The sequence below is a fragment of the Aotus nancymaae genome, unplaced genomic scaffold (genome assembly GCF_030222135.1).
Source record: "Aotus nancymaae isolate 86718 unplaced genomic scaffold, 86718_ANA_hifiasm-v0.15.2.pri h1tg000004l, whole genome shotgun sequence".
In the NCBI taxonomy this organism is placed as follows: Eukaryota; Metazoa; Chordata; class Mammalia; order Primates; family Aotidae; genus Aotus; species Aotus nancymaae.
In genome coordinates, this window is record NW_026988415.1 from 42,307,929 (window position 1) to 42,332,661 (window position 24,733).

Below are 24,733 nucleotides of genomic sequence, written 5' to 3' on the forward strand. Positions count from 1 at the left end.
ATTGAATAAAACTGTCCTCAAAACATAAGAACTAGTAACTGCTATAGCAGCAAATTCAAGGAAGGAAAACAAATGAATAAACAAATAAGATCTCAAGCCCTTTGATATGTTCTACTTCTCAAAAATAATTAGAAAAATAAGGAAGTTTTCTAGTAAAGGGGGATGAAGGGGAAAAAGAATATATATGTATTTATTACAACTGAACTGTACATTTAAAATGGTAAAGATCATAAATCACATATGTACATTTTACTTCAATTAAAAAATTTTCAATTGCAAATATTAGAAAAAAGGAACGTTTTATTGAAAAATATTTTAAACTTGTTTGGAAAGAGGACTTTCAGCTGAGTGCAGAAATAATTACATAAAACTGCAAACTTGCAATGTTAATGTATTAAAAGACCAAGGTGGCCAAAGCCCTAAACAGTGTATTAATATTATCATTCTATGAATAGCCACAACCTTTTAGAGGGAGAGGCATTCTGATTTTAAGTATTCTCTACCTTTTTACGCTGGTTTCTTCCCTTCATTATATATTTGTCTGTCTGTCGTCTTTATAATTACCGACTTTCTAACTGGGTCTGTGACGTCCAACTTGTTGATTCCCTGCGCCGAAATCTGAGCAATCCACTGAGCCGGCCAAAACAGCGGTGTTAAGATTGATGGTGCTTTTCTGCCCGGGAATCTCCGGACTCTGCACCAAAAACTGGCACGCTAAGGCACCAGCAAAACCGCCACGCCGGCCACAAGAGTCGCCCTGGCGACCCGTGGAGCTCCTCCGCTGGGAATCTCCTGGTCCGTGAGCAACTAATATTTGTCTGAAAGTGTGGCGTCCTCTCGTTCTTTGCGCTTTCACTGGGAGGTACGTGCCCGAGCTGCTAATCATCAGCCATCTTGGATCTCTCCATAAATAAACTTTTATTAGAACATGGCCATGGTAATTTCTTCAGGTATTATTTATGGCTGCTTTTGTGCTACAGGTAGTCGGAATCTTTTGCCCACAAAGCCTCAAATGCCTATCTTGCCCTTTTCAGAAAAAGGTCACTAATCTGTATACTAGGATTTAGGAGACTGGAAAAGAAGCTACAAAATTTTCAAGGGTTGGGGGAGGCTTTTTCATGTTCTAGAACATTCCCATTATTTCCCTTCAACCTCTGGGTGGGGCCCTACTAGCCGTTGGTATGGGACAAACCATTATGACAAGAGGGAGGGATAAGTGGGACTTTTTTGACTTGGTTATAAGGGCTTAATTTTCTTGGTTCTAAGTCTTTTCTGACCACTCCTGTTTCTTCTGGGCTGTAAGGGCTGCCCCCCATGTGGCAGTTCCCTTACATCCCAATGTAGTGGCAGGAGCCTTCCTTACTCACTCCCTTCCACCCCTGGAATCTCTGGAAATTGGAACAGTCCCAGAACAAAGGCCTCCGCGTTGGCCATGAGGCTTCTTTTCCCCCGAAGCCTCAGGAGGGAGAGAAGCCCCCGTCTCTCTTCCGGCTTGTTAAAACAGCGGGGTTGGCATGTACTTCATCTGGTCCCAGCCAAAGAGGTGAGTCCTGGTGGGAGGTGTCCTAGGGTAGGACAAGCTGGTCAGGGGGTCATTAGGAGGGTCTTGTCAGAGGAGAGAGGGTGGGGGCAAGAGGGTGGGAGAAGACCGATGAGGGGAGGAGCTGAGGGGTAGGGGAGGAATCTGTTGGTTGCTCCACCCACACAGGGCTAGTGAAACCGTTAAGCCCCTAGGTGACCATGGCCTTGAGACCTGAAGACCCCAGTAGTGGGTTCCAGCATGGCAGTGTGGTGGCATTCATCAACGATAAGATGGCCAGGCACAAGAAAGGCCCTGAGTTCTATCTCGAGAATATATCCTTATCCTGGGAGGAGGTGGAAGACAAGCTCAGGGCCATCCTGGAGAACAGCAAGGTGCCCAGCGAGGTCAAAGAGGCCTGCACTTGGGGCAGCCTGGCCTTGGCAGTGCGCTTTGCCCACAGGCAGGCACAGTTACAAAATCACAGGGTGCAGTGGCTACATGATTTCACCCAACTGCACAAATCAGCCGCACGGGCCTTGGTGTCAGACCTGAAGCAGCTCAGGGCGCAGCAGGAGACAGAATGCAAGGAGGCAGCCTCCCAGCTAAGAATGGCCCAGTCCAGGCTCGCGGATGTGCGGAAAGAGCGAGACATGCTGAGTTGGAAGCTCCTCCATGCAGTAAGATCCCTCAACTGGTCCCTGCCCAGTACCACTGCCCTGCCCCATTCCTGCCCCTCTCTACCCTGCTCCATGGCTTCGTCCTGCCCTGCCCACCCTTCCCTACCTGGTAACTCCGCCCTACCCTGTTCAGTGCTCCCGCCTTACCCTCAGAACACATCTCAACCTTGCCCATTTCTCTCCAGGGGCTGGCGTCTCCCCATGAGTGGGAGCAGGTGGCAGGGGGGCCAGGCCTGGCCACTGCCAGAGGGGTTTGCACAGAAAGAGCAGGTGAGGAGGAAGAAGAGGTGGCAGTGGCTGCTGCTGGTGACACTGGAGGAAAAGGAGGAGAAGAAAAGCAGAGGGATGTGGAGGCTGTGACTGCCCCTGTGGAGGCCATAGCTCCCCCTGTGGAGGCTAGGTCTCCCCTCATGGAGGCTATGACTGCTCCCATGGAGGCTGAGGCTGCCTCCGAGGAGACCACACAGGAGCTGGAGAGAATCCTCCTGCAGCTCCTCGGAGATGCTGAGCAGGAAAGTTACACCCATTGGGGGAAGAGTGAAGGAGATCTTAGGTCCTGCGAAACAACCATGTCTTATTTCTCTAAAACCATGAAGCCCAGGTCCATAGCCTCACCAGAACCTCTTACTGTCCAGCTCCCTGCCTCATTCACATACTCATACTCAAGCCCTTTCTCCACCTTCTCAGCCATATCCACTGTATCCCCTCCACGAGCAACGGCACCATTTCCACCTCAGATGCCTTCCAACTGGGGGGCCTTTGATTCTAGCCTGTGGTTTGATGAGTGGGGCCACCAAATAGACCCTCAAGAGCACCCAAGAGACAAGAAATTCTCCGAACCCCATCAGCAAAAAAGACTTCCAGTATATCACAGGCCTGGGGACTGGGACTGCCCTTGGTGTAAAGCTGTGAATTTTTCACGGAGGGATACTTGCTTCCACTGTGGGAGGGGAATCTGGCTGCAAAAACACCAGTGAGTGCAGAAATGCAAAATAGAACCAAAGCATGCATATCTGGATGGGAAATTAATTTTCAGAGGGAGGGCTTGCAGCAGCAGGGGCCAGGGTGGTTGGGGAAGAAGGCTGGGAAAAGTGGAGGAAGAATGGGGGCCTGGGTGGTGGGGGAAGAAGGCTGGGAAAAGTGGAGGAAGAATGGGGGCCTGGGTGGTGGGGGAAGAAGACTGGGAAGAGTGGGGGAAGGAGGTGGGACAGCGGTACCTTTAGGAATAACTTCGGGGATAGGACTGGAGACTGGAGGAGGGGGAGGAAAGGGGGGTTGTGAAAGAGGTGTAGAAGTGGCGTGGTGGCCAGGGGAGGTATAGACTGGGGTGGAGTGGGGGAGAGAGAGACAGAGAGACAGACATGTTTTGGTGACCCTCTTTGTATTCCAGAGTATTAGCACTCAGTAATACTTCAGAATTGCTGCAGCTTTTATTTGTGTATGTGACTCTCTCTCTCCCTACTCTGGTGTCTGGTAGAAGAGGCAACCATGTATATGACACCCCACCGTCCACTTGAATCTAGGCTTTAGATTATTGGAGCAGGAGTGGATATTTGACCCATTCAGAGCCACATGGATTTTCATACTAGACACTGAACAGAGAGGCTGATTCCATGGTGTTGGACAATGTAGCAGTGGGTCACTTGGAGTTGGGGCCAGGATCAGAGCCATGGATGCTGAGGCCACTGCTGAGGCCTGGCCATGGCTGTGGGAGAATAGAACTGGGTGCTCTCCAGAGGCAAGTGTCTATGGGAATCACTGGTATGTGGTTCCAGGGAGCAGACAGGCACAGAAGAGTCATCCTGTGACTCCAGAGAGATGGAGAAAGCAGCAGCAAACCACTTTTCACTTCCCACAGTTGTGCTACGTGAAAATTCCCTTTACACAGATCCTTTCTTTAGCTAACTTGAGTGGCAAACTTTTTTCTTTTTTTTTTTTTTTTTAAAGTTCTGGGATACATTTGCAAAACATGCAGGTTTGTTACATAGGTATACATGTGCCATGGTGGTTTGCTGCACCTATCAACCCATCTTCTAGCTTTTAAGCTCTCCATGCATTAGGTATTTGTCCTAATGCTCTACCTTCCCTCCTCCCCCACCGGCAGACTGACCCTGGTATGTGATATTCTCCTCTCTGTGTCCATGTGTTCTCATTGTTCAACTCCCACTTATGAGTGAGAACATGTGGTGTTTGGTTTTCTGTTCCTGTGTTAATTTGCTGAGAATGATGATTTCCAGCTTCATCCATGTCCTTGCAAAGGACATGAATTCATCCATTTTTATGGCTGCATAGTATTCCATGGTGTATATGTGCCCCATTTTCTTTATCCAGTCTATCATTGATGGGCATTTGGGATGGTTCCAAGTCTTTGCTATTGTAAATAGCACTGCAGTAAACATACGTGTGCATCTGTCTTTATAGTAGAATGATTTATAATCCTTTTGGAATATACCCAGTAATGGGATTGCTAGGTCAAATGGTATTTCTGGTTCTAGATCCCTGAGGAATTGCCATACTGTCTTCCACAATGGTTGAACTAATTTACACTCCCACCAACAGTGTTAAAGCATTCCCATTTCTCCACATCCTCTCCAGCATCTGTTGCTTCCTGACTTTTAATAATAGCCATTATAACTGGCATGAGATGGTATCTCATTGTAGTTTTGATTTGCATTTCTCCAATGACCAGTGATGATGAGCTTTTTTTCATAGGTGTATTGGCTGCATGAATGTCTTCTTTTAAGAAGTATCTGTTCATGTCCTTTGCCCACTTTTTGATGCAGTTGTTTTTTTCTTGCAAATTTGTTTAAGCTCCTTATAGATTCTGGATATTAGACTTTTGTCAGGTGGATAGGCTGCAAAAAATTTTTCACATACTGTAAGCTGGATGTTCACTCTGATGATAGTTTCTTTTGCTGTGCAGAAGCTCTTTAGTTTGATTAGATCCCATTTGTCAATTTTGGCTTTTGTTATCATTGCTTTTGGTGTTTTAGTCATGAAGTCTTTGTCCTGAATTGTATTGGCTAGGTTTTCTTCTCGGGTTTTTATAGTTTGGGGTTTTACATTTAAGTCTTTAATCCATCTTGAGTTAATTTTTGTATAAAATGTAAGGAAGAGGTCCAGTTTCAATTTCCTGCATATGGCTAGCCAGTTTTCCCAGCACCATTTATTAAATAGGAAATCCTTTCTCCATTGCTTTTGTCAGGTTTGTTGAAGATCAGATGGTTGTAGATATGTAGTGTTATTCCTGAGGTCTCTGTTCTGTTCTGTTGGTCTATATATCTGTTTTGGTATGAGTACCATGCTGCTTTGATTACTGTAGCCTTGAAGTATAGTTTGAAGTCAGGTAGCGTGATGCCTCCAGCTTTGTTCTTTTTGCTTAGGATTGTCTTGGCTATACATGCTCTTTTGGTTCCATATGAAATTTAAAGTAGTTTTTTTCTAATTCTGTGAAGAAAGTCACTGGTAGCTTGATGGGAATAGCACCGAATGTATAAATTACTTTGGGTAGTATGGTCAGTTTTGCGATATTGATTCTATCTATCCATGAGCAGGGAATGTTTTTCCGTTTGTTTGTGTTCTATTTTATTTCCTTGAGCAGTGATTTGTAGATCTCCTTGAAGACATCCTTCACATCCCTTGTAAGTTGTATTTTTAGGTATTTTATTCTCTTTGTAGCAATTGTGAATGGGGGTTTACTCATGATTTGGCTCTCTGCTTTTCTGTTGTTGGTGTATATGAATGCTTGTGATTTTTGCATATTGCTTTTGTATCATGAGATGTTGTTAAAGTTACTTATCAGCTTAAAGAGTTTTTGGGCTAAGAAAATAGGGTTTTCTAAATGTACAATCATGTCATCTGTAAGCAGAGAAAATTTGACTCCCTCTCTTCCTATTAGAATACACTTATTTCTTTCTCTTGCTTGATTGTGCTGGCCTGAACTCCAACACTATATTGAATAGGAGTGGTGAGAGTGCATCCTTGTCTTGTGCCAGTTTTCAAAGTGAATGCTTCCAGCTTTTGCCCATTCAGTATATTGGCTATGGGTTTGTCATAAATAGCTCTTATTATTTTGAGATACGCTCCATCAATACCTAGTTTATTGAGAGGTTTTAGCATGAAGGGATTTGAATTTGAATAGAATTTTATTGAAGGCCCTTTCTGCATCTATTGAGATAATCATGTGATTTTTGACATTGGTTCTGTTTATGTAATGGATTACATTTATTGTTTTGCGTATGTTGAACCAGCCTTGTATCCCAGGGAGAAAGCCGACTTAATCATGGTAGATAAGCTTTTGATGTGCTGCTGAATTCAGTTTGCCAATCTTTTGTTGAGGATTTTCGCATCGATGTTCATCAGGGATCTTGGCCTGAAATTTTCTTTTGTTTGTTTTGTCTCTGCCAGGTTTTGGTATCAGGATGATGCTGGCCTCATAAAATGAGTTGGGGAGGAGTCCACTCTTTTTCTATTGTTTGGAATAGTTTCAGAAGGAATGCTACCAGTTCCCTTTTGTACTTCTGGTAGAATGTGGCTGTGAATCTCTTGGTCTTGGCCTTTTATTGGTTGGTAGGCTTGTAATTACTGCCTCAATTTTGGAATTTGTTATTGGTCTATTCAGGGATTCAACTTCTTCCTGGTTTAGTCTTGGGAGGGTGTACGTATCCAGGAATTTATCCATTTCTTCTAGATTTTCTAGTTTATTTGCATAGAGGTGTTTTCTGTGGTTTCAGTGGTAATATCCCCTTTGTCATTTTTTACTGTGTCTATTTGATTCTTCTCTTTTCTTCCTTATTAGTCCAGCAAGTGTTCCATCTATTTTTTTTAATCTTTTCAAAAAACCAGCTCCTGGATTCATTGATTTTTTGAAGAGATTTTTGTGTCTCTATCTCCTTCAGTTCTGCTCTGATCTTAGTTATTTCTTGTCTTCTGCTAGCTTTTGAATTCATTTGTTCCTGCTTCTCTAGTTCTTTTAATTGTGATGTTAGGTTGTTGATTTGAAATCTTTCCAGCTTTCTGTTGTGGACATTTAGTGCTATAAATTTCCCTCTTAACACTGCTTCTGCTGTATCCCAGAGATTCTGGTACATTGTCTTTTTGTTCTCATTGATTTCAAAGAACTTCTTCATTTCTGCCTTAATTTTGTTATTAACCCAGTAGTCATTCAGGACCAGGTTGCTCAATTTCCATGTAGTTGTACAGTTTTGAGTGAGTTTCTTAACCCTGAGTTCTAATTTGATTGCACTGTGGTCTGAGAGACGGTTTGTTATTATTTCCGTTCTTTTGCATATGGTAAGGAGTGTTTTACCTCCATTTACGTGGTCAATTTTAGAATATGTGCTATGTGGCACTGAGAAGAATGTATATTCTGTTGATTTGGGGTGGAGAGTGCTGTAGATGTCTATTAGGTCCACTTGGTTTAGAGCTGAGTTCAATTCCTGAATATCCTTGTTAATTTTCTGTCTCATTGATCTGTCTAATATAGATAGTAGGGTGTTAAAGTCTCCCACTATTACTGTGTGGGAGTCTAAGTCTCTTTGTAGGTCTCTAAGAACTTGTTTCATGAATCTGGGTGCTCCTGTATTGGGTGCATATATATTTAGGATAGTTAGCTCTTCTTGTTGCATTGATCCCTTTACCATGTGGAATGCCCTTCTTTGTCTCTTTTGATCTTTGTTGGTTTAAAGTCTGTTTTATCAGACACTAGGATTGCAACCCCTGCTTCTTTTTGCTTTCCATTTGCTTGGTAAGTATTCCTCCATCCCTTTATTTTGAGCCTATGTGTGTCCTTGCACGTGAAATGGATCTCCTGAATACAGCACTCTGTTGGGTCTTGACTCTTTATCCGGTTTGCCTGTCTGTGTCTTTTAATTGGGGCATTTAGCCAATTTACATTTAAGGTTAGTATTGTTATGTGTGAATTTGATCTTGTCATCCTGACGCTGGCTGGGTATTTTGCACATTCGTTGATGCAGTTTCTTCATAGTTTCATTGGTCTTCATATTTTGGTGTGTTTTTGTAGTGGCTGATACTGATTTTTCCATTCCATATTTAGTGCTTCCTTCAGGAGCTCTTGCAAGGTAGGCATGGTGGTGACAAAATCCTTCAGCATTTACTTGTGTGGAAAACATTTTATTTCTCCTTTGCTTATGAGGCTTAGTTTGGCTGAATATGAAATTCTAGGTTGAAAATTCTTTTCTTTAAGAATGTTGAATATTGGCCCCCACTTTCTTCTGGCTTGTAGGGTTTCTGCCGAGATATCCACTGTCAGTCTGATGGGCTTCCCTGTGTAGGTAACCTGACCTTTCTCTCTGGCTGTCCTTAACATTTTTTCCTTCTTTTCAACCTTGGAGAATATGATGATTATGTATCTTGTGATTGCTCTTCTTGAGGAGTATCTTAGTGGTGTTCTCTGTATTTCCTGAATTTGAATGTTGGCCTGTCTTGCTAGGTTGGGTAAGTTCTCCTAGATAATGTCCTGAAGTGTCTTTTCCAACTTGGTTCCATTCTCCCCATCACTTTCAGGTACACCAATCAATCATTGGTTTGGTCTTTTCACATAGTGCCATATTTGTTGGAGGCTTTGTTCATTCCTTTTCATTCTTTTTTTCTCTAATCTTGTCTTCATACCTTATTTCGGTAAGTTGATCTTCAATCTCTCATATCCTTTCTTCTGCTTGATCAGTTCGGCTATTGATATTTGTATATGCTTCACAAAGTTCTCGTGCCATGTTTTTCAGCTTCATCAGGCCTTTTATGTTTCTCTCAAAACTGGTGACTCTAGTTAGCAGTTCCTGTAACCTTTTATCAAGGTTCTTAGCTTCCTTGCATTGGGTTAGGACGTGTTCCTTTAGCTTGGAAGAGTTTGTTATTAACCTACCTTCTGAAGCCTACTTCTGTCAATTTGTCAATCTCATTCTCTGTCCAGTTTTATGCCCTTGCTGGAGAGGAGTTGTGATCGTTTGGATGAGAAGAGGCATTCTGATACTTGGAATTTTCAGAGTTTTTGTGCTGATTTTTCCTCATCTTCATGGATTTACTACCTTTGATACTTGAGATTGATGACCTTTGGATGGGGTTTTTGTGTGGGGGTCCTTTATGTTGATGGCGATCTCATTGCTTTCTCTTTGTTAGTTTTTCCTCTAACAGTCAGGTCCCTTTTCTGCAGGTCTGCTGCAGTTTGCTGGAGGTCCACTCCAGACCCTTTTCATCTGGGTATCCCCAGTGGAGGCAGCACAACAGCAAAAAGTGTTGCCTGCTTCTTCCTCTCGAAGCTTTGTCCCAGAGGGGCACCAGCCTGATGTCAGCTGGAGCTCTCCTGTATGAGATGTCTGTCAACTCCTGTTGGGAGGTTTCTCCCAGTCAGGAGGCATGGGAGTTGGGGACCCACTTGAGGAGGCAGTCTGTCCCTTAGTAGAGCTGCTGCACTATGCTGGGAGAGTTCTTTTTGTCAGGATCAACTGCTCCCTTCAGAGCCTGCAGGCAGGAGTGATTAAATCTGCTGAAGCTGCACCTGCACCCACTGCCACCCCTTCCCCCAGGTGTTCTGTCCCAGAGAGATGGGGGTTTTGTCTGTAAGTCCCTGACTGAGGTTGTTACCTTTTCTTCAGAGATGCCCTGCCCAGTGAGGAGGAATCTAGAGAAGCAACCTGGCCACAGCTGCTTTGCCATGCTGTGGTGAATTCACTCAGTCCACACCTCCCAGTTTCCTTAGAACTGTCAGGGGAAAACTGCCTACTAAAGCTTCAGTAATGGTGGATGCCCTTCCCTGCACCAAGCTTGATCATCCCAGGTCAACTTCAGACTGCTATGCTGGCAGCAAGAATTTCAAGCCAGTGGTTCTTAGCTTGCTGGGCTCTGTGGGAGTGGGACCCACTGAGCAAGACCACTTGGCTCCTTGGCTTCAGCCCCCTTTCCAGGGGAATGAGTGGTTTTGTCTTGCTGGGGCTCTGGGCACCACTGGGGTATGAAAAATTCCTGCAGCTAGTTCAGTGTCTGCCCAAACAGCTGCCCAATTTTGTGCTTGAAACCCAGGACCCTGGTAGTATAGGTACACAAGGGAATATCCTGATCTACAGATTACAAAAACTGTTGGAAAAGCATAGTAACCTGGCTGGGTGGCACTGTTCCTCACGGCTTCCCTTGGCTCCGGGAGGGAGATCCCTGGCTTCTTGCACTTCCTGGGTGAAGTGATGCCCCACCCTGCTTCTGCTCACCTGCCATGGGTTGGACCCACTGCCTAACCAGTCCCAATGAGATGAACTGGGTACCTCAGTTTGAAAAGCAGAAATCACCCACCTTCTGCATTAGTCTCTCTGGGAGCTGCAGACCATAGCTGTTCCTGTTAGGTCATCTTGGCCCGCCCCCATCAGTTTATTTTTATGTCAGAAATTGGTACCAGGAGAGCAGATTCAAATAAGAGACCATCAAATAATATGTTGAAACTGGCTGGGGAGTTGCATCAGGGTATGGTGAGTAGTGGAGATCCCTACATTCCAGGAGTCTCTAGGAATAAAATGGATAGAAAGTTCATGCATGTTCTGAGTGAGTTATATCATGACAATCAAAACAGGCCTTGAGCTAACCCCAGGTTTATGCTTGACTCAAATCAACATGGCAACACTTTGCCACTCCTGAGGGAATCCCTCAGGGCCACGTATGGAGGATGCCAGCACCAGCTCCAGGCGAGGACTACTATGACTCTACATCCCTCATGACAGGAGAATCCTCTCCAATCCCCAGTGAGCAGAACCAGGGACAGTCAGATTTGAACAGGGAACTCCTGCCATTGCCAAGGAGGTGAGTTAGCAACTGATAGTGCTTAGAGGGTTTTATGGTTTAAACCATGGGCCAAAGCATGGCGCCATCATCCTGAGGGAGTTTCTCTCCCAACCCACCACCATGATAAATGTAGGAGGGAAATCTGGCTACAAAGCTCTTAGTGAATTTAGAAATGTGAAACAGAACAGAAACATATCCCAATGGGAAATCAACTTCTAGAAGGAGGAGGTGAGGTGGAGGAGGATAGGAGTGGGTGGGGTCAAAAGGGGGGTGACAGGTTGGTCTCCTTCTATCCCTTTGATTTGTGTTGATGGGGGGTACATGTATGTTTTAGCTCACAGGTGGAAGGATGGAGAGGATTTAGACCTGGACCAGATCGAGACACAAATGGAGGAGCCTTGGACACCAACTGGGGCCTGTGGACCTAGTGACTTAAGAAGCTGTCATGGCCCTGGGACATCTCTGCAGCAGCAAGATGTGACATTAGGTTGTTTCCTGTTGAGTCTATGATAATCATTCAGGATTTAGGGCCAGTTCCCTAACTAGTTATTAAAGAGTTTGTACTTGTCAAAAATGTTCTTGGGCTTGTTTATATCCTTCTAAGGCAGGGTTGCCCACCATTGTCACTCTTGACATTTGGGGCCATATATGTTTTTATTTCTTGGGGCCATCCTGTGCATTGTAGGATGTTTAGCAAAATCCCTAGCTTCAACTCACTAGATGCCGGTAGTGCCTATCTTCCCACCCCACCCAAATTGTGACAATGAAAAATCTCTCCAGATATTGCCAAATGTCCACTAGAGGGCAAAATCGTTATGCGTTACCTAGGGAGCGTGGGCTCAGGGGTCAAATGATGGTAGGCAGTGGGATGTTAGGGTATAGGGTGGAGTGAGGTAGAGTGGGGCACAAGACAGAGGGCCTTTACTTCTTTATCTACTTGTGTTTTGTGAAAGTAAAATAATTAAATGTTCACAGAAATACAAAATAATAAAAAGAAGTTAATTTACTGGGTGGATTGGTTTGGAAAGGTCACTTCTTACTCTGGGACAGAAGGTAGAAGGAAAGCAGACACTGTGTGGTGAAGGGGTGAGAACTCAAGGGGTTTCCTGCCTTTTTGTAGACAAAGCACCTGAGGGTTAGTAAGGACAGAAGGTCGGGGTGGAGGTGAAACGGTGGTACCTTTAGGAATAACTTCAGGGATGAGGTGGAAATTGGCGGAGGGGGCAGAAAGATCATCAAGCTGCATAAAAACACATTTGGGATAGGGACCAACAGAAAATCAAAGGGGAGAGCAGCGGAACCCTAGGAGGGGGCACTAGAAAGGAAGGTGAATAATTCCAGGAAGGGGATGAGACACATATCTCTCTGGTCCTACAGACTGTTTTCATAACTTTTTTTCCACTAAAACATTGAGTCAGTTTGCTTGGATTTGGGTTTTATATCTGGTAGGATTATAGAAAGATATTAACATTTTCGTGATTTCCTGCGTTATGCCTGTTAAAGTTTTTTTCTCTGTAAGTCCAGAGGAAAGGTTTTAATACATTAAAATTAATTCTACTTCCATTATTGAATATCCTCACAAACCCAGCAGAAGCAATCTGACCTGGCCTTTGAGCCCTTGGGCAAGCATGCTTAGCGAAATGGGCAGTTACAAAGGAAGACAGCTTTAAAAACAATGCTGTTGGGAGAAAGGCCCAGCTCTGATGGGTGAGAGAATGGGATGGACATTTCATGGGGAGCAATGCCTTGGTCAAAACAGTGAGTTTTACCTTTAGAAAAGCTGTAATGGTCCTCTCTAGGCTTGCCATTTGAGATAACAATAAGCAAAGTGGTGAAAGGCAAAAACCAGGGAAGCCTTCATTGACCGGTTTTTTTCTGATCACCCATCCACATGCCAGGAAGTCAAGCTTGGCTACATCTGTCTCTAAAATAATGGAAAGTAAAATTAAACTTTATTTTATTTTGAAACAGCAGTGATTTTTTTTTTAACTTTGTTTCATGTCATGTGGGATCAAAGTCAAAAGTTGAGCAGAGTGTGTGTATGGTGACATTACCTAATATAGAAGCTTCCCTAAATGCCTTAAGAATCAGAATTTTCTGTGACTTTATACCCTGCTATAAAATACTGGCATTCTCAATATTATTTGCACTGTCACCCCATAAAATTGCCTTCCTGTCATCTATTTCTATTAGTAAAACAATATATTTTAAAATGATTCACGTGAGCAAATTTAAAATTTCCAAACCTTACTGATCTGAGGGTTTCAGCCAATAAGTCAACAGCCAACATGTATGGAAAGCCTGCTCTGTGTGTGGACAGTGTGCATGATGCTTAAGGGGCAAACAAAGAAGAGAGAGAGAGATCTCTTGCTCGACAGTAAAAGAGAATAATATAAATAGGAATCATGATCAAACCTCTTACTGTAGGAAGTTAAGGGGAGGCACTGACAGGGGTCAGGGTAAAGGACTAAAAAACTAAAAATGTATATACTGTATCTCTATACTCAGGTAAGTGTATATTGCCTTAAAGAGTGAGATCTGGTCTGGAAATGAGCGAGTAGATTAACATTGTCCTGGGTCTTGCATGAATGTGATCAAGGCCCCAAGGTGGAAATATACATTACCCCTCTGACTTAGCTTTTCTCTGTCTCATAGCTATAGATACAGACTGTACCCAACAAATATTAATGAGCCATCTGTCCAAGATGTATCACTTTTCACTGTAGTGAGAGTGGGGGTGATTCCATGTGAATTCATCACCACTTGTGAGAAAACTGGTTGGAGTACATGCTAAGATTAACGATGCTTTAGTCAGCAGCACTGCCTTCCTTTAATGTGGGTAGGGTCATAGAAGGGAATTTCCCTCCTTTAAATATACATTTTCTCTGTGGAAACATCATCTGCTAAAAACATGCCTTATTACTTGACTGCAAGTTAAGATGTTCATTAGTTGAGTCTTTCAGCTTCTTTTCTAAGAACTGGTCAATGTCTAAAATCTCATGCTTCAAAAACATCTGAAACCTTCATAAGGCAAGGGTTATTGTTAGGCTCATACTCAGAAGAAATGCCTTAATAAATCCAGGTTCCAAACAAATTGACCTCCCTGTTTTTCCCTCTGCATGGCCCATGTTTTACTACCTCCTGGCCCTGGAACTTTGTTTTATCTGCCTAGGAAGACCTCTACTATCATCACCTGTTTAGATCCTCAAGAGCTGTCTCAAGCCTGATTCTATAAGACAAAAGCCATTTTACCTACTTTTTATTGTACTGTTACTTTATCTTTCCTATAGCACTTATCACTTTCCCTCATTTATGACAGAATAAAAGCCATCAAGTTAGTGTTTGCAGCTTTTCCCTTCTTACCTTCTAAACATAATTCTCTTTTTTACTGCATTGGTCTTTTTAAAATGCAACAGCTTTTACGGAGATACTTGGTATGGCAGATTAGTTCCTGGGATTTCATTGTGCAGAATAGGAGTAATGGGCAGAAAGAACTGAAGAATTGGAAGAAGCACTGCTAGTTTAATTAAATTACATTGGAGAGGGCAAAAAGAGCTGCTTGCATAGAAAAAAGTGCTAGAGGATGAGAAAGAACAAAAAGAGAAGAAACTTGTAGGGGATGCGTTCCAGGAAGAGTTTTTTAGTGGGTAATGAGAGGAGCAATGAGAGAGGTTTCTGGGCATCTGAAACATACAAGAGATACTAGGAGTGATAGTAATGTGAAATGATGAATTTTGTTGCTGCAGGTTACAAATGGGCTTATCTTTGATATTTTTCAAGGGACTACGGTAAATCTCTCCTCAGACATTAAAAAAAAATGTGTTTAGTTACTAGACTATGTTGCCTAGGATACAATTTAATGATGAACCACATGGGAGTTATGCTTGTTTGATTGTGCTTTGTATACATGTCCTAATTCCCCTTTTAGTTTGTTAAAAGTAAGGAGGCCTATCATTCACTTTTGCTTTTTTTAGTACCCTCTATACAGGAGGAACTCAATAAATATTTGTTGAATGAATAATAAATACCTGAGAGCTAAAACGATATTGGCTGGAAAACATCACTTTTATTAAAAACATACAAAAACAAAACAAAACTAGAAAAGTATTTAGGAAGGAATGAGATCTCATTTGTGTTCCACTGTGAACATTTTCAACTTTAAGGTGAATGGAGGGAAGTAGTGTCATGCAATGAGTTTTTGAAAAGGATAACCATACATTTATGACACCTGATTATATTCATTCTAGCACTTTGTCATGAACTGATGTGTATGTTTCTCTAATTGATTAATCATGAGTCTTATATATTAGAGGTTTTGAAGTCAAAGTAAAAAGACGAAAGAGCTAGTTAAGGATATATATGCTTCAAAATTCTTCTCTGTTCTTTGGTAGAAAACAACTTTTAAGCACTTCTGTATAATGTTTGGAAAGTGAAAAGTGATCACAAAGGATTTTAAACTTGGTAAGACAAATAGTCTGCTTCTCTGAAAATTCTTGCTTTAACTTGATCCTCATTTTTCATGAACTTAGAATCTCTATTTCACTGCCTTCTGTTATCCATATTTAATCAATGAAATTCTATCCTCACCACCAGACAATAATGTTCACTGATGAAAGTAAAAACAGAAGCACAGAACTTTTTATAGGCAATAATTAATATAAATAACCATATCTCATATGTTGGGATATACAAATGCAAATTACCAAAAGGAATAGTGAAAATAGATAATAATTGAGAAGACAGTAGAGAAAACTGATTATGTGTATGAGCTCTGGAGTCAGACCTGTCCAAATTCCAGCTCCATCATTTACTAGCCATGTATCCTTGTGCAAGTTCTTTACTGTATCAGTTTTATCATCTTCAATGATAGGATCTACCTCATGAGTTATCTAAGGATTAGCACAATCCTTTCATGTAATAAAAGCTAAAAAATCATAGCTGCAAAAGTAGAAATAAGAGATAATGTATAGAGTGCTTACTCTATGTCAGTATTGGTGCTAAATGCTCATCAGCATTCTCTGAGGTAGGTACTGGGATCTTTGTTCATCTCCTAGCCTTCTCTCTCAGTTAACAGCACCATGATTCACCTAGTTGCTTAAGTCAAAAGCAACAGGACTCATCCTTTATTCAGCTGTCTCACATCCAGGACATCAGTATGTCCTGTCAGCTCATCGTTCAATACATATCTGGGATTCGTTCACATCTCCCTATTTTCATAGCTACCACCCCAATCCAAGCTACCATCACATCTCTCCTCAACTAATATAATTGCTTCTCAACTTAGTCTTCTTACTTGTCCCCTTGTAGTCCATTCTCAACCAAAGTAATCATTTTTTAAATGGAAATTGGATCATGTTACTCTCCAGTTTACAAAAAAAAAAAAAAGAAAGAAAGAAAGAAAAAAGAAAAAAGAAACTCATTTTATATCTGATTACTAATAAAAAAATCAACTTTTTATTCTGGTCCACAATAGGCAACAGCATCTCTCCTCTGCCTGGTTTTCCAGCCTTATCTAATAGCATTATTCCCCAGCTCACCACGCTCCAACCAAACTACCCTTCTTTTCCTTCCTTCCCCTCCCTCCCTGCCTCCCTCCCTTCCTCTCGCCCTTCCTTCCTTCCTTCCTTCCTTCCCTCCCTCCCTTCCTTCCTTCCTGTCTCGTTCTGTTACCTAGGCTGGAGTGCAGTGGCATGATCTTGGCTCACTGCAACCTCTGCCTCCTGGGTTCCAGTGATTCTCTTGCCTCAGCCTCCCAAGTAGCTGGGATTACAGGTGTGTGCCACTACACCTGGCTAATTTTTGTAGTTTCAGTAGAGAAGGGGGTTTCACCACGTTGGCCAGGTTGATCTTGAACTTCTGACCTCAGGTGATCTGCCCATCTCAGCCTCCCAAAGTGCTGGAATTACAGGCATAATCCACCACACCCGGCCCTTTCTTTAGCTTTCTTGAATATAACAAGCCTGTCCCCATTTCACGACCTTTGCACTTGCTATTCACTTTGACTGGCATACTCTGCCCCAAGATTTTCACAAGGCTGGCTCCTTCTTGTCATTCAGGTCTCAGTTTATATGTCACTTTCTCTGTGGAGCCCTTGTTGATCACCTAACTGAAAGTGGCCTCTCAGTCACTCCTCTAACATGACCCTTCATCATTCTCACCAGTGCAGAATTATGATTACGCAGTGTAGTCTTGTGATTGCATTTGTTATTTGTGTTTTTCCAACTCTAGAATAGAAGCTCCATGACTTTAATCTCTCATTCAATGCATTTATTCAACACCTAAAGCAAGTGTTCAAAATATTTTACACAGAATAAACAAATGAGTCTTTATTTTCCATATGAGGAAAAGCGAGGCCCAGCTCACACAGCCATAATATACCATCACTCTCTAGGCTAATGCTGGAGTCAGAACCAATAGTTCAGAGTTTGCAAACTGTGAGTCCTCAAGTTGAGCCTGAGTAGTCATATAAATTGCTCAAGGTCACACAATTAGTAAGTAATAAAACGGGATTTGACTCCAAGCAGTCCAGCTCCAGAGACCATACTCTTAATAGGACACAGTAGTAGTATTAATAGTAATGTAGAAGATTGCACCACAGTGTTAGGTGTAGAAGAGTCTTAGCTAGTTCAGTAACTCTTAGTAATTCCTCCTTTAGTAACGTCTTAAAGGCAGATGATGTGTCTTAATTTTCTCTTGGGTTCACTATAGGGATAGGCACAATATTAGTCCTAATAAGTATTGAATGGATATTTTCACTGAAGTTACTTTTCATATCTGGGACTAGAGTTATTGCACATCTTCAGTCCTCTGCCCTTTTACAGAGTCGTTGTTTGATCATTGACAGGAAGGAAGGTGGAGGAGAAGCACCACTTTATAACAATAGAATCCTCTTGATACAATACACATTTCAGTACACTGTAGCTAGCAATAAGGACCCCTATACTGATCAATGCATTTTTTGGATACTCCAATAGCCACATAGAGATTAAGCTGGAATTGAGCCAGTTGTCACATAAAGGGGCACCATATGACCCTACTACTGAAGGTTCAAATGTACTCTAGGGAGAGTAGTGGGTTTCCTTTAATCTGTCTTGCCATTGGAGTGTTGATTTTCCTGCTTCACTTTGATACAGATAAAACCTGGCACAGCTCTACTTTAAGATGGTTAATGTTAGAATCAGAACCTATTAGCTTAGAGTATGAGAACTGATTTCAGTGGTTGAATCTGACCATGGGCTTTTTTGGGCAGGAGGGTCCCATAAATTTAAAAATTGAGAAATTTCACACAATTATTCAGATTTCAAAACATCAGAAAATCTAGCAATGTCGGGCTTTGCTAGATTTGCTATCCCTATTTGCTTACCTAATAACATCACCTGAGCAATTCTCCTCTCTCTCTCCCAGATCATGGAATTTTCTATTTCTACTGGATCATTTCCATCAGCATACACACAGATCAATATTTATGCCGTCTAAAAAAGTCCTCTCAACTCCACTTCCCTGACAGCCACTATCCCATTTCTTGCTCCCATTTGGAAAAAAAAAACTACTTTAAAGAAAGAACTATCTGGTGATGGTATCATGGCTGTTTACGTATGTCCAAGCCCTTCAAATGGTACCCATTAAATATGTGCAGTTCTTTGTGTATCAATTATATCTCAATAAAACCATTTATAAAATGGAGTTGTCTATATTCAATTTTGAGTTCCTCTCTACTCATTCTCTAATAAACCCATTCCAATCAAAATTGTACCTTCACCACACTTCCAAACCTGCTCTTATCAAAGTCTCCAATGGCAACAACAATGCTAAATCCAATGGGCAGGCCAATTTTCAGTTCTCCTATTACCTGACCTATAATGTCACGTGGCACAGTTGATCACTCCCTTCTCTTTGATAATACATTATTTACCTTACTTCCAGAGAATAGTACTTTCTTGGCTTTCCTCATACTCTATCAGTTATTCTTTCTCAAGTTATCTTCCTGGCTCCTCATATTCTTTCTGACTTCTTAATGTTAGAGGGCCCTAGGGATATAGGCCCGACATTGCTAGATTTTCTGATGTTTTGAAATCTGAATAATTGTGTGAAATTTCTCAATTTTTAAATTTATGGGACCCTCAATTTTTAAATTTATGGGACCCTCCTGCCCAAAAAAAATCACTATAGGGATAGTGATTGGCCTTACATAGAAACAAGGCCAGTTCATCTGTGGTAATAGGCTGGAAGGCAGGATATGTAGGTACAGATGCCAGTAGGTGGGCAGATGTAGTGGCAGTTCTCTCCTGACTGAATCATTTTTTTTTCTGCAAAACAGGAATCAAGGGAGGGGGAAATATTGGAAATCTGAGGAGTGGAGATGATGTAAAATAGTCATTTAGGCAGATGGGAGACTGAATGGTCTAAGAATAAACAATAAAACTACCTGGTAGCATTAACTGAGGTCCATGACAATGAATTTAAAGTGAAATGAGTCAACATTATTATATGTTTTCCTTCAGCCAAGTTTAGCTGCAAGGATGCAGGCACAGTATAGATGGACAGTTAGGTTTAAACAGTGTTGTGGTTTTCACAAGTGAGTACGATGAAGGTAGAAAGGGTCAAGAGAATCAAGAGGGTATATATGGGAGTGATTATAATGACTGATCCACTGAATTGAAACTATGCTAGATGGGAAGAGAACAAGGTACAGTGAAAAAATGTGAGATCAATGAGAAGGAGGTCTGAGAAGATTATTAGAGGTAAGGCATAGAAAGAATGAGCTAGAAAAATAGGAGGTAGTGACAACAGAGTAGAGTGCGTGAAATGAGATTATGGAGGGGATTACTACAACTTCCAACACTCCAAAATGTTTCAGGTGGTCTGCCACACTCATTATATTACCTTCTTGACCTCTGAAGATTTTGAGTTTGCAACCCTGTGTTAGGTTAAAACCTTGATTCTGAGCAAAATAGCCATAAAACAAAGTCACTGAAATTTGTTTAATGATACAAGGGATGAAACTAGCTATAAACACCAGTATTAGCCAACTCATCAGTAACTATTTGAGATCAATTCTTGTTTTATCAATATCAAATATAATCTATTAATTCTTACAAAGCAGGTAATCCTGCTGACTAAACTGTAAACAACTTTCTTCCAGTAAACAAACTGAATGAAGTTGAAATTACATAGCTAATGCACAACAGTATGGACATATTTCTAAACATTACAACACATCTAATTTAATGCCAATGAAATGAAAATAAAGTAAAATGGTTACTTATTTGCTATTTTAAAGGTTACCTATATAATTTAATTAACAAGTAGATTACCAAATTGCCATGAAAAATAATGGAACCAGAGATCCCTGCTTATAACCAAACACAGGTAGAAAAATAACTAATTACATTTCATTTTGAGAATGAAATTCCTGCTCTCCCAAGACTCTGCTGTACTATCTTGATCTTTTCTGGGGTCAGTTAATTCTATAAGATCCAGGCTTTCATTTTTCTGACAAGAAACTATCTGTTCTCCTGGAAATTTCTACCTAGGTAACCGACTTGTTGACACTAAACTTTTCAAGGATCAATAGTTAAGTTGGAATTGAGTTATGAGATACGGTCACTGTCCTTGAAAACCTCTTGGTAGCCATGGTGGGGAGTAGTGTAGGACAGTGGAAGATGCTAAGAACCATTTCTTAGTGGCTAATGTAGACTAGAGCACCACTTTCCTTTCTAAAGACACAGGTCTCCTTGCAATATGCCATGAAGTGAATCCCATAATATATATTCAATGAATGTTTGTTGACTGAAATAAAAATACTTGCTTATATATGACACCTAGGTTTGAATAGGCCAGAATTATTTAAGTGACAATAAAATCAGGTAAAATTACTGTATACTTACATTTATTTCTTTTTAATTTTTTTTGCTATGGACTATTTCAATCATAGTCAAAAATACAAAGGGCAATATGATGAATCTTCATGTACCCACCATACAGATTCAAAAATTAGCAACAGGCTACACTTCTCATTTCAAATGTATCGACCCCCTCAACTTTTCTTCTGATGGTGTTTTGCTGGAGTATTAATCATTCAAATGTGAACTGATTATTCACATTTGAAATCGAAGCAATTGTGCCTCCTGGTTAGATATATACTAAGGAACTGTTCAGAAAGATGTGGTGAGGCATTCGGATTTTGAGAACCTCACTTCTTCTTTCAGTGACTATTAAAGACCAAAAATATTTGGATTATGCTCCAATTTAGTAAGGGAGCTCCTTGTTCTGTTTACCTCATTGCAGAGGTAAATGGTCATAATAATTTTGAACCTATAACTGATTTTCTGCACTCAGCCATGATTATCCCCAAATATTAGGTTTCTACAGATGTTCAATTATATTTAAATTTTTTTGTGTGTGAGATGGAGTCTCACTCTGTCACCCAGGCTGGAGTACAGTAGTGTAATCTCAGCTCACTGCAACCTCCAACTCATGGTTCAAGCAATTCTCACGTCTCTGCCTCTCGAGTAGCTGGGATTACAGATGTGCACCACCACCCCGGAAAAATTTTGTAATTTTAGTAGAGACAGGGTTTTGCCACGTTGGATAGGCTGGGTTTGAACTCCTGGCCTCATGTGATCTACGTGCCTCAGTCTCCCAAAGTGCTGGGATTACAGGTGTGAGCCACCGCACCCAGCGAATCATTCTTTTCCATATCTCTGAATTCAATGCGGCATTATACGACTATATCTATCCTCATTCACAGCCTAAGTCACCCCTTGTTCCAAGTTGTTGACAAAATGATATGTGAGATTTTGCCAAATAAGATCACTCTTATCATTTTTATCCTATTAACTCATGCCTCCATTGAAAATACTGGCATGATTCTTGGATTGGCATTGTCTCTGAAAATATAATTTAGTCCTCTACCATTCCCATATTGCCAGCCCATTATTATGCTGGGAAATTCAACTTATTCTTGAGACTGGCCAAAGAAAAACTTTAAACATAGAAAAATCATTCATAATTACCTTAAAGTGGTATCAAACTGGAGATTTCAGATGAATACTGACATGGTCAAATTAAGAGCCTTTTTCACTATAAATGTCACTCTTGGCAATTGTATAAAATCACCTATATGGAGTGAATTTTTCACTTGGCACATATTAGAAGTCAGTGGCCACTACTAGATATGAAAAACAGGTTTATTATTCACAGACAAATGCTAGCTATTTCACTTATATATCTGGAATAGATTTATATATCTCTGAGTTGATTAAAAAAAAAAACTGGTTGATTCTGTTAGAATAGTGGTTTCCAAACATTTTTTTCCTTACTAAGGCACACATGAGAGATAATATCCAACAGTTCCACCTACCTCTATCAGTCCCAATAGCTCCCTAAGGCCTGCTGCATAAAAATTTAAAAGTCACTAGTTATGTTTGAATCTTAGTGGAATTCCATCCCTTTCTCTTCTATTGGTCTAGATGTGAGTTGAGAACCTCTGACTCAGATGGTATCCACAATAGACATAAACAAGGCCAATCCGAAATGTACTTGAAAGAGAGGGCCACCTACAGGAAAGGACTTCAGGGACCTTGGGAAGTTCCACTATCCCTAAAGTGCTCCTTCACAATCTGTGGCTTTGTTTAAAAGCAAATAGACTGTCAGCTGAGAGGACTTAGAAGCAACAACACCCCAGTAGCAATGAGCATACCCAGCAATCAAACCTAGATTTCTAATGTAATTACCCATTAAAAAATAGGACTTCTTGGAAAAATGGCTAATTCTAGAACTGGGGCACAAAATATATAAGATAAACCTGGAGCATCCTTCTACAATGTAAGTAAATGCCAAAAAAAAAAAAAAAAAAAAAATACAACCACCACTCCATGATGATAGGGTTATGTCGAAGGGACAAATGAGCCAACTGAAAGAGCTTCCCGTGGGGTGGGTAAAGGTAGAAGAATTTGAGCAAGAAAATTAAGTAAAATTGCATTAGAACCCAGTGTATAAAATAAATATTCATGAATCCATACTGATATAAATAAATGATGCAACATATAAATAAGTGGGGAAGGGGAGAGATAAATTTCCATGCAGAAGAATTTGAAATAATTTATGTAGATATTCCTTCTTTCGTGTACACTGTGGATAACAACTTTCTTCCAAAAACTACAGTATGGAAAGGAAGAAAAAAAGAATAACGAATAACTTTACAGTGAAAAGTTAGAAACACCACCTCAAGCCAAGTGATCAAAGTCAACATCAACTGTTATGAGTCATATTGATACTTTATACCCTTAATAGAATGTGATGAGGATAGTATTTTACCTTTGTAATCTTCCTCCCCAAAACATATTATCCCTGTCTAACCATGAGAAAAATATCAGGTAAATCCCAGTTGAGGGCCATTCTACAAATTATCTAACCAGTACACCTCACACTGTCAAGGTCATCGAAAATGAAGAAAGTCTGAGGAACTGACACAGCCAAGAAGAGCTTAAGGAGACATGACAACCAAATACAATGTGGTACCAGAGATGGGATACTAAAACAGAGAAAGGGGCATTAAGGAAAAACTGAAGAAATGTGAAGAATGCATGGACTTTAGCTAATAATAATGTACTACTATTGGTTCAGTAATTGTTAAAAAAATGTACTATAGTCATGTGAGATGTTAATAAAATGGGAAACTTGGATATAAAGTGCAAAGGAACTCTGTATTATGTTTGCAATAATTATGTAAATCGAAGACTTCTTAAAGTTTATTTAAAACCCAATAGTGGATTTTTATTACAGTACCTTTTGTAGGGACAAAATACTGAAAACAAAGTATATATTCATCAATAGGAAAATGATTGACTGAATTATTGTGTCATAGAATATTAAGCAACATACAATATTATATACTTAACCATTTGACCGAGGAATCCCATTATTTGGTGTATACCCAAAGGAATATAAATCATTCTACCATAAAGACACATGCACATATATATTTATTGCAGCACTATTCACAATAGCAAAAACATGGAATCAACCTAAATGCCCATCAAGAGTAGGCTGGATAAAGAAAATGCAGTACTTATACATACCCCATGGAATACTATGCAGCTGTAAATAAGAATGTCCTTTGTAGTAACGTGGATGGCCATTATCCTTACCAAACTAATGCAGGAACAGAAAACCAAATATTGCATGTTCTCACTTATAAATGGGAGCTAAATAATGAGAACACATAGGTACAAAGAAGGAAAAAACAGACACTGTGGCCTTCTTGATGGTGGGAGTGGGAGGAGGGAGAGAATCAAAAAACTACCCATCCAGTACTATGCTTATTACCTGGGTGACAAAATAATCTGTACACCAAACCCCCATGACATGCCGTTTACCTATATAACAAACCTGCACATATACCCTTGAACCTAAAATAAAAGTTAAAAAAAAAAAGCTCGCAACCAATTGACTTGGAGAGATTTATATTATGTATTTTTACTAAGCAAAGAAAATGCAGAGAAATCTATAACTCTCCTTTCATTTTGCAAAACAATAAGGAGAAAATACTAATGTCAATATATTTGTACAATTAAAACAGTAGGGGAAATGCATGTAGGGATACACACTAAGTTGTTAACATCACTAGGAGTAAGGGAATGGGGTTAGAGCAGAGAGGGGAAAAGAGGGGAGGTAACAAGACTGAGAACATTAGCAGGCCTGGGGAAGTAGCAATAATTTGTTTAATAATTCATTGTAAGCTTAGTACCTG

General features: G+C 40.7%; 2 protein-coding genes across 2 annotated transcripts in view; one reads left to right on the forward strand and one right to left on the reverse strand.

The window, feature by feature from the left end:
• Positions 1–24,733, reverse strand: part of IL1RAPL2 (interleukin 1 receptor accessory protein like 2) — a 1,111,506-nt gene that overhangs the window by 532,316 nt on the left and 554,457 nt on the right. The window lies entirely within an intron of this gene.
• Positions 1,741–3,176, forward strand: TEX13A (testis expressed 13A). The gene is made up of 2 exons (XM_012451790.3): positions 1,741–2,173; positions 2,383–3,176. The coding sequence occupies exons 1-2, from the start codon at positions 1,741–1,743 to the stop codon at positions 3,174–3,176; spliced, it is 1,227 nt and encodes a 408-aa protein (XP_012307213.2).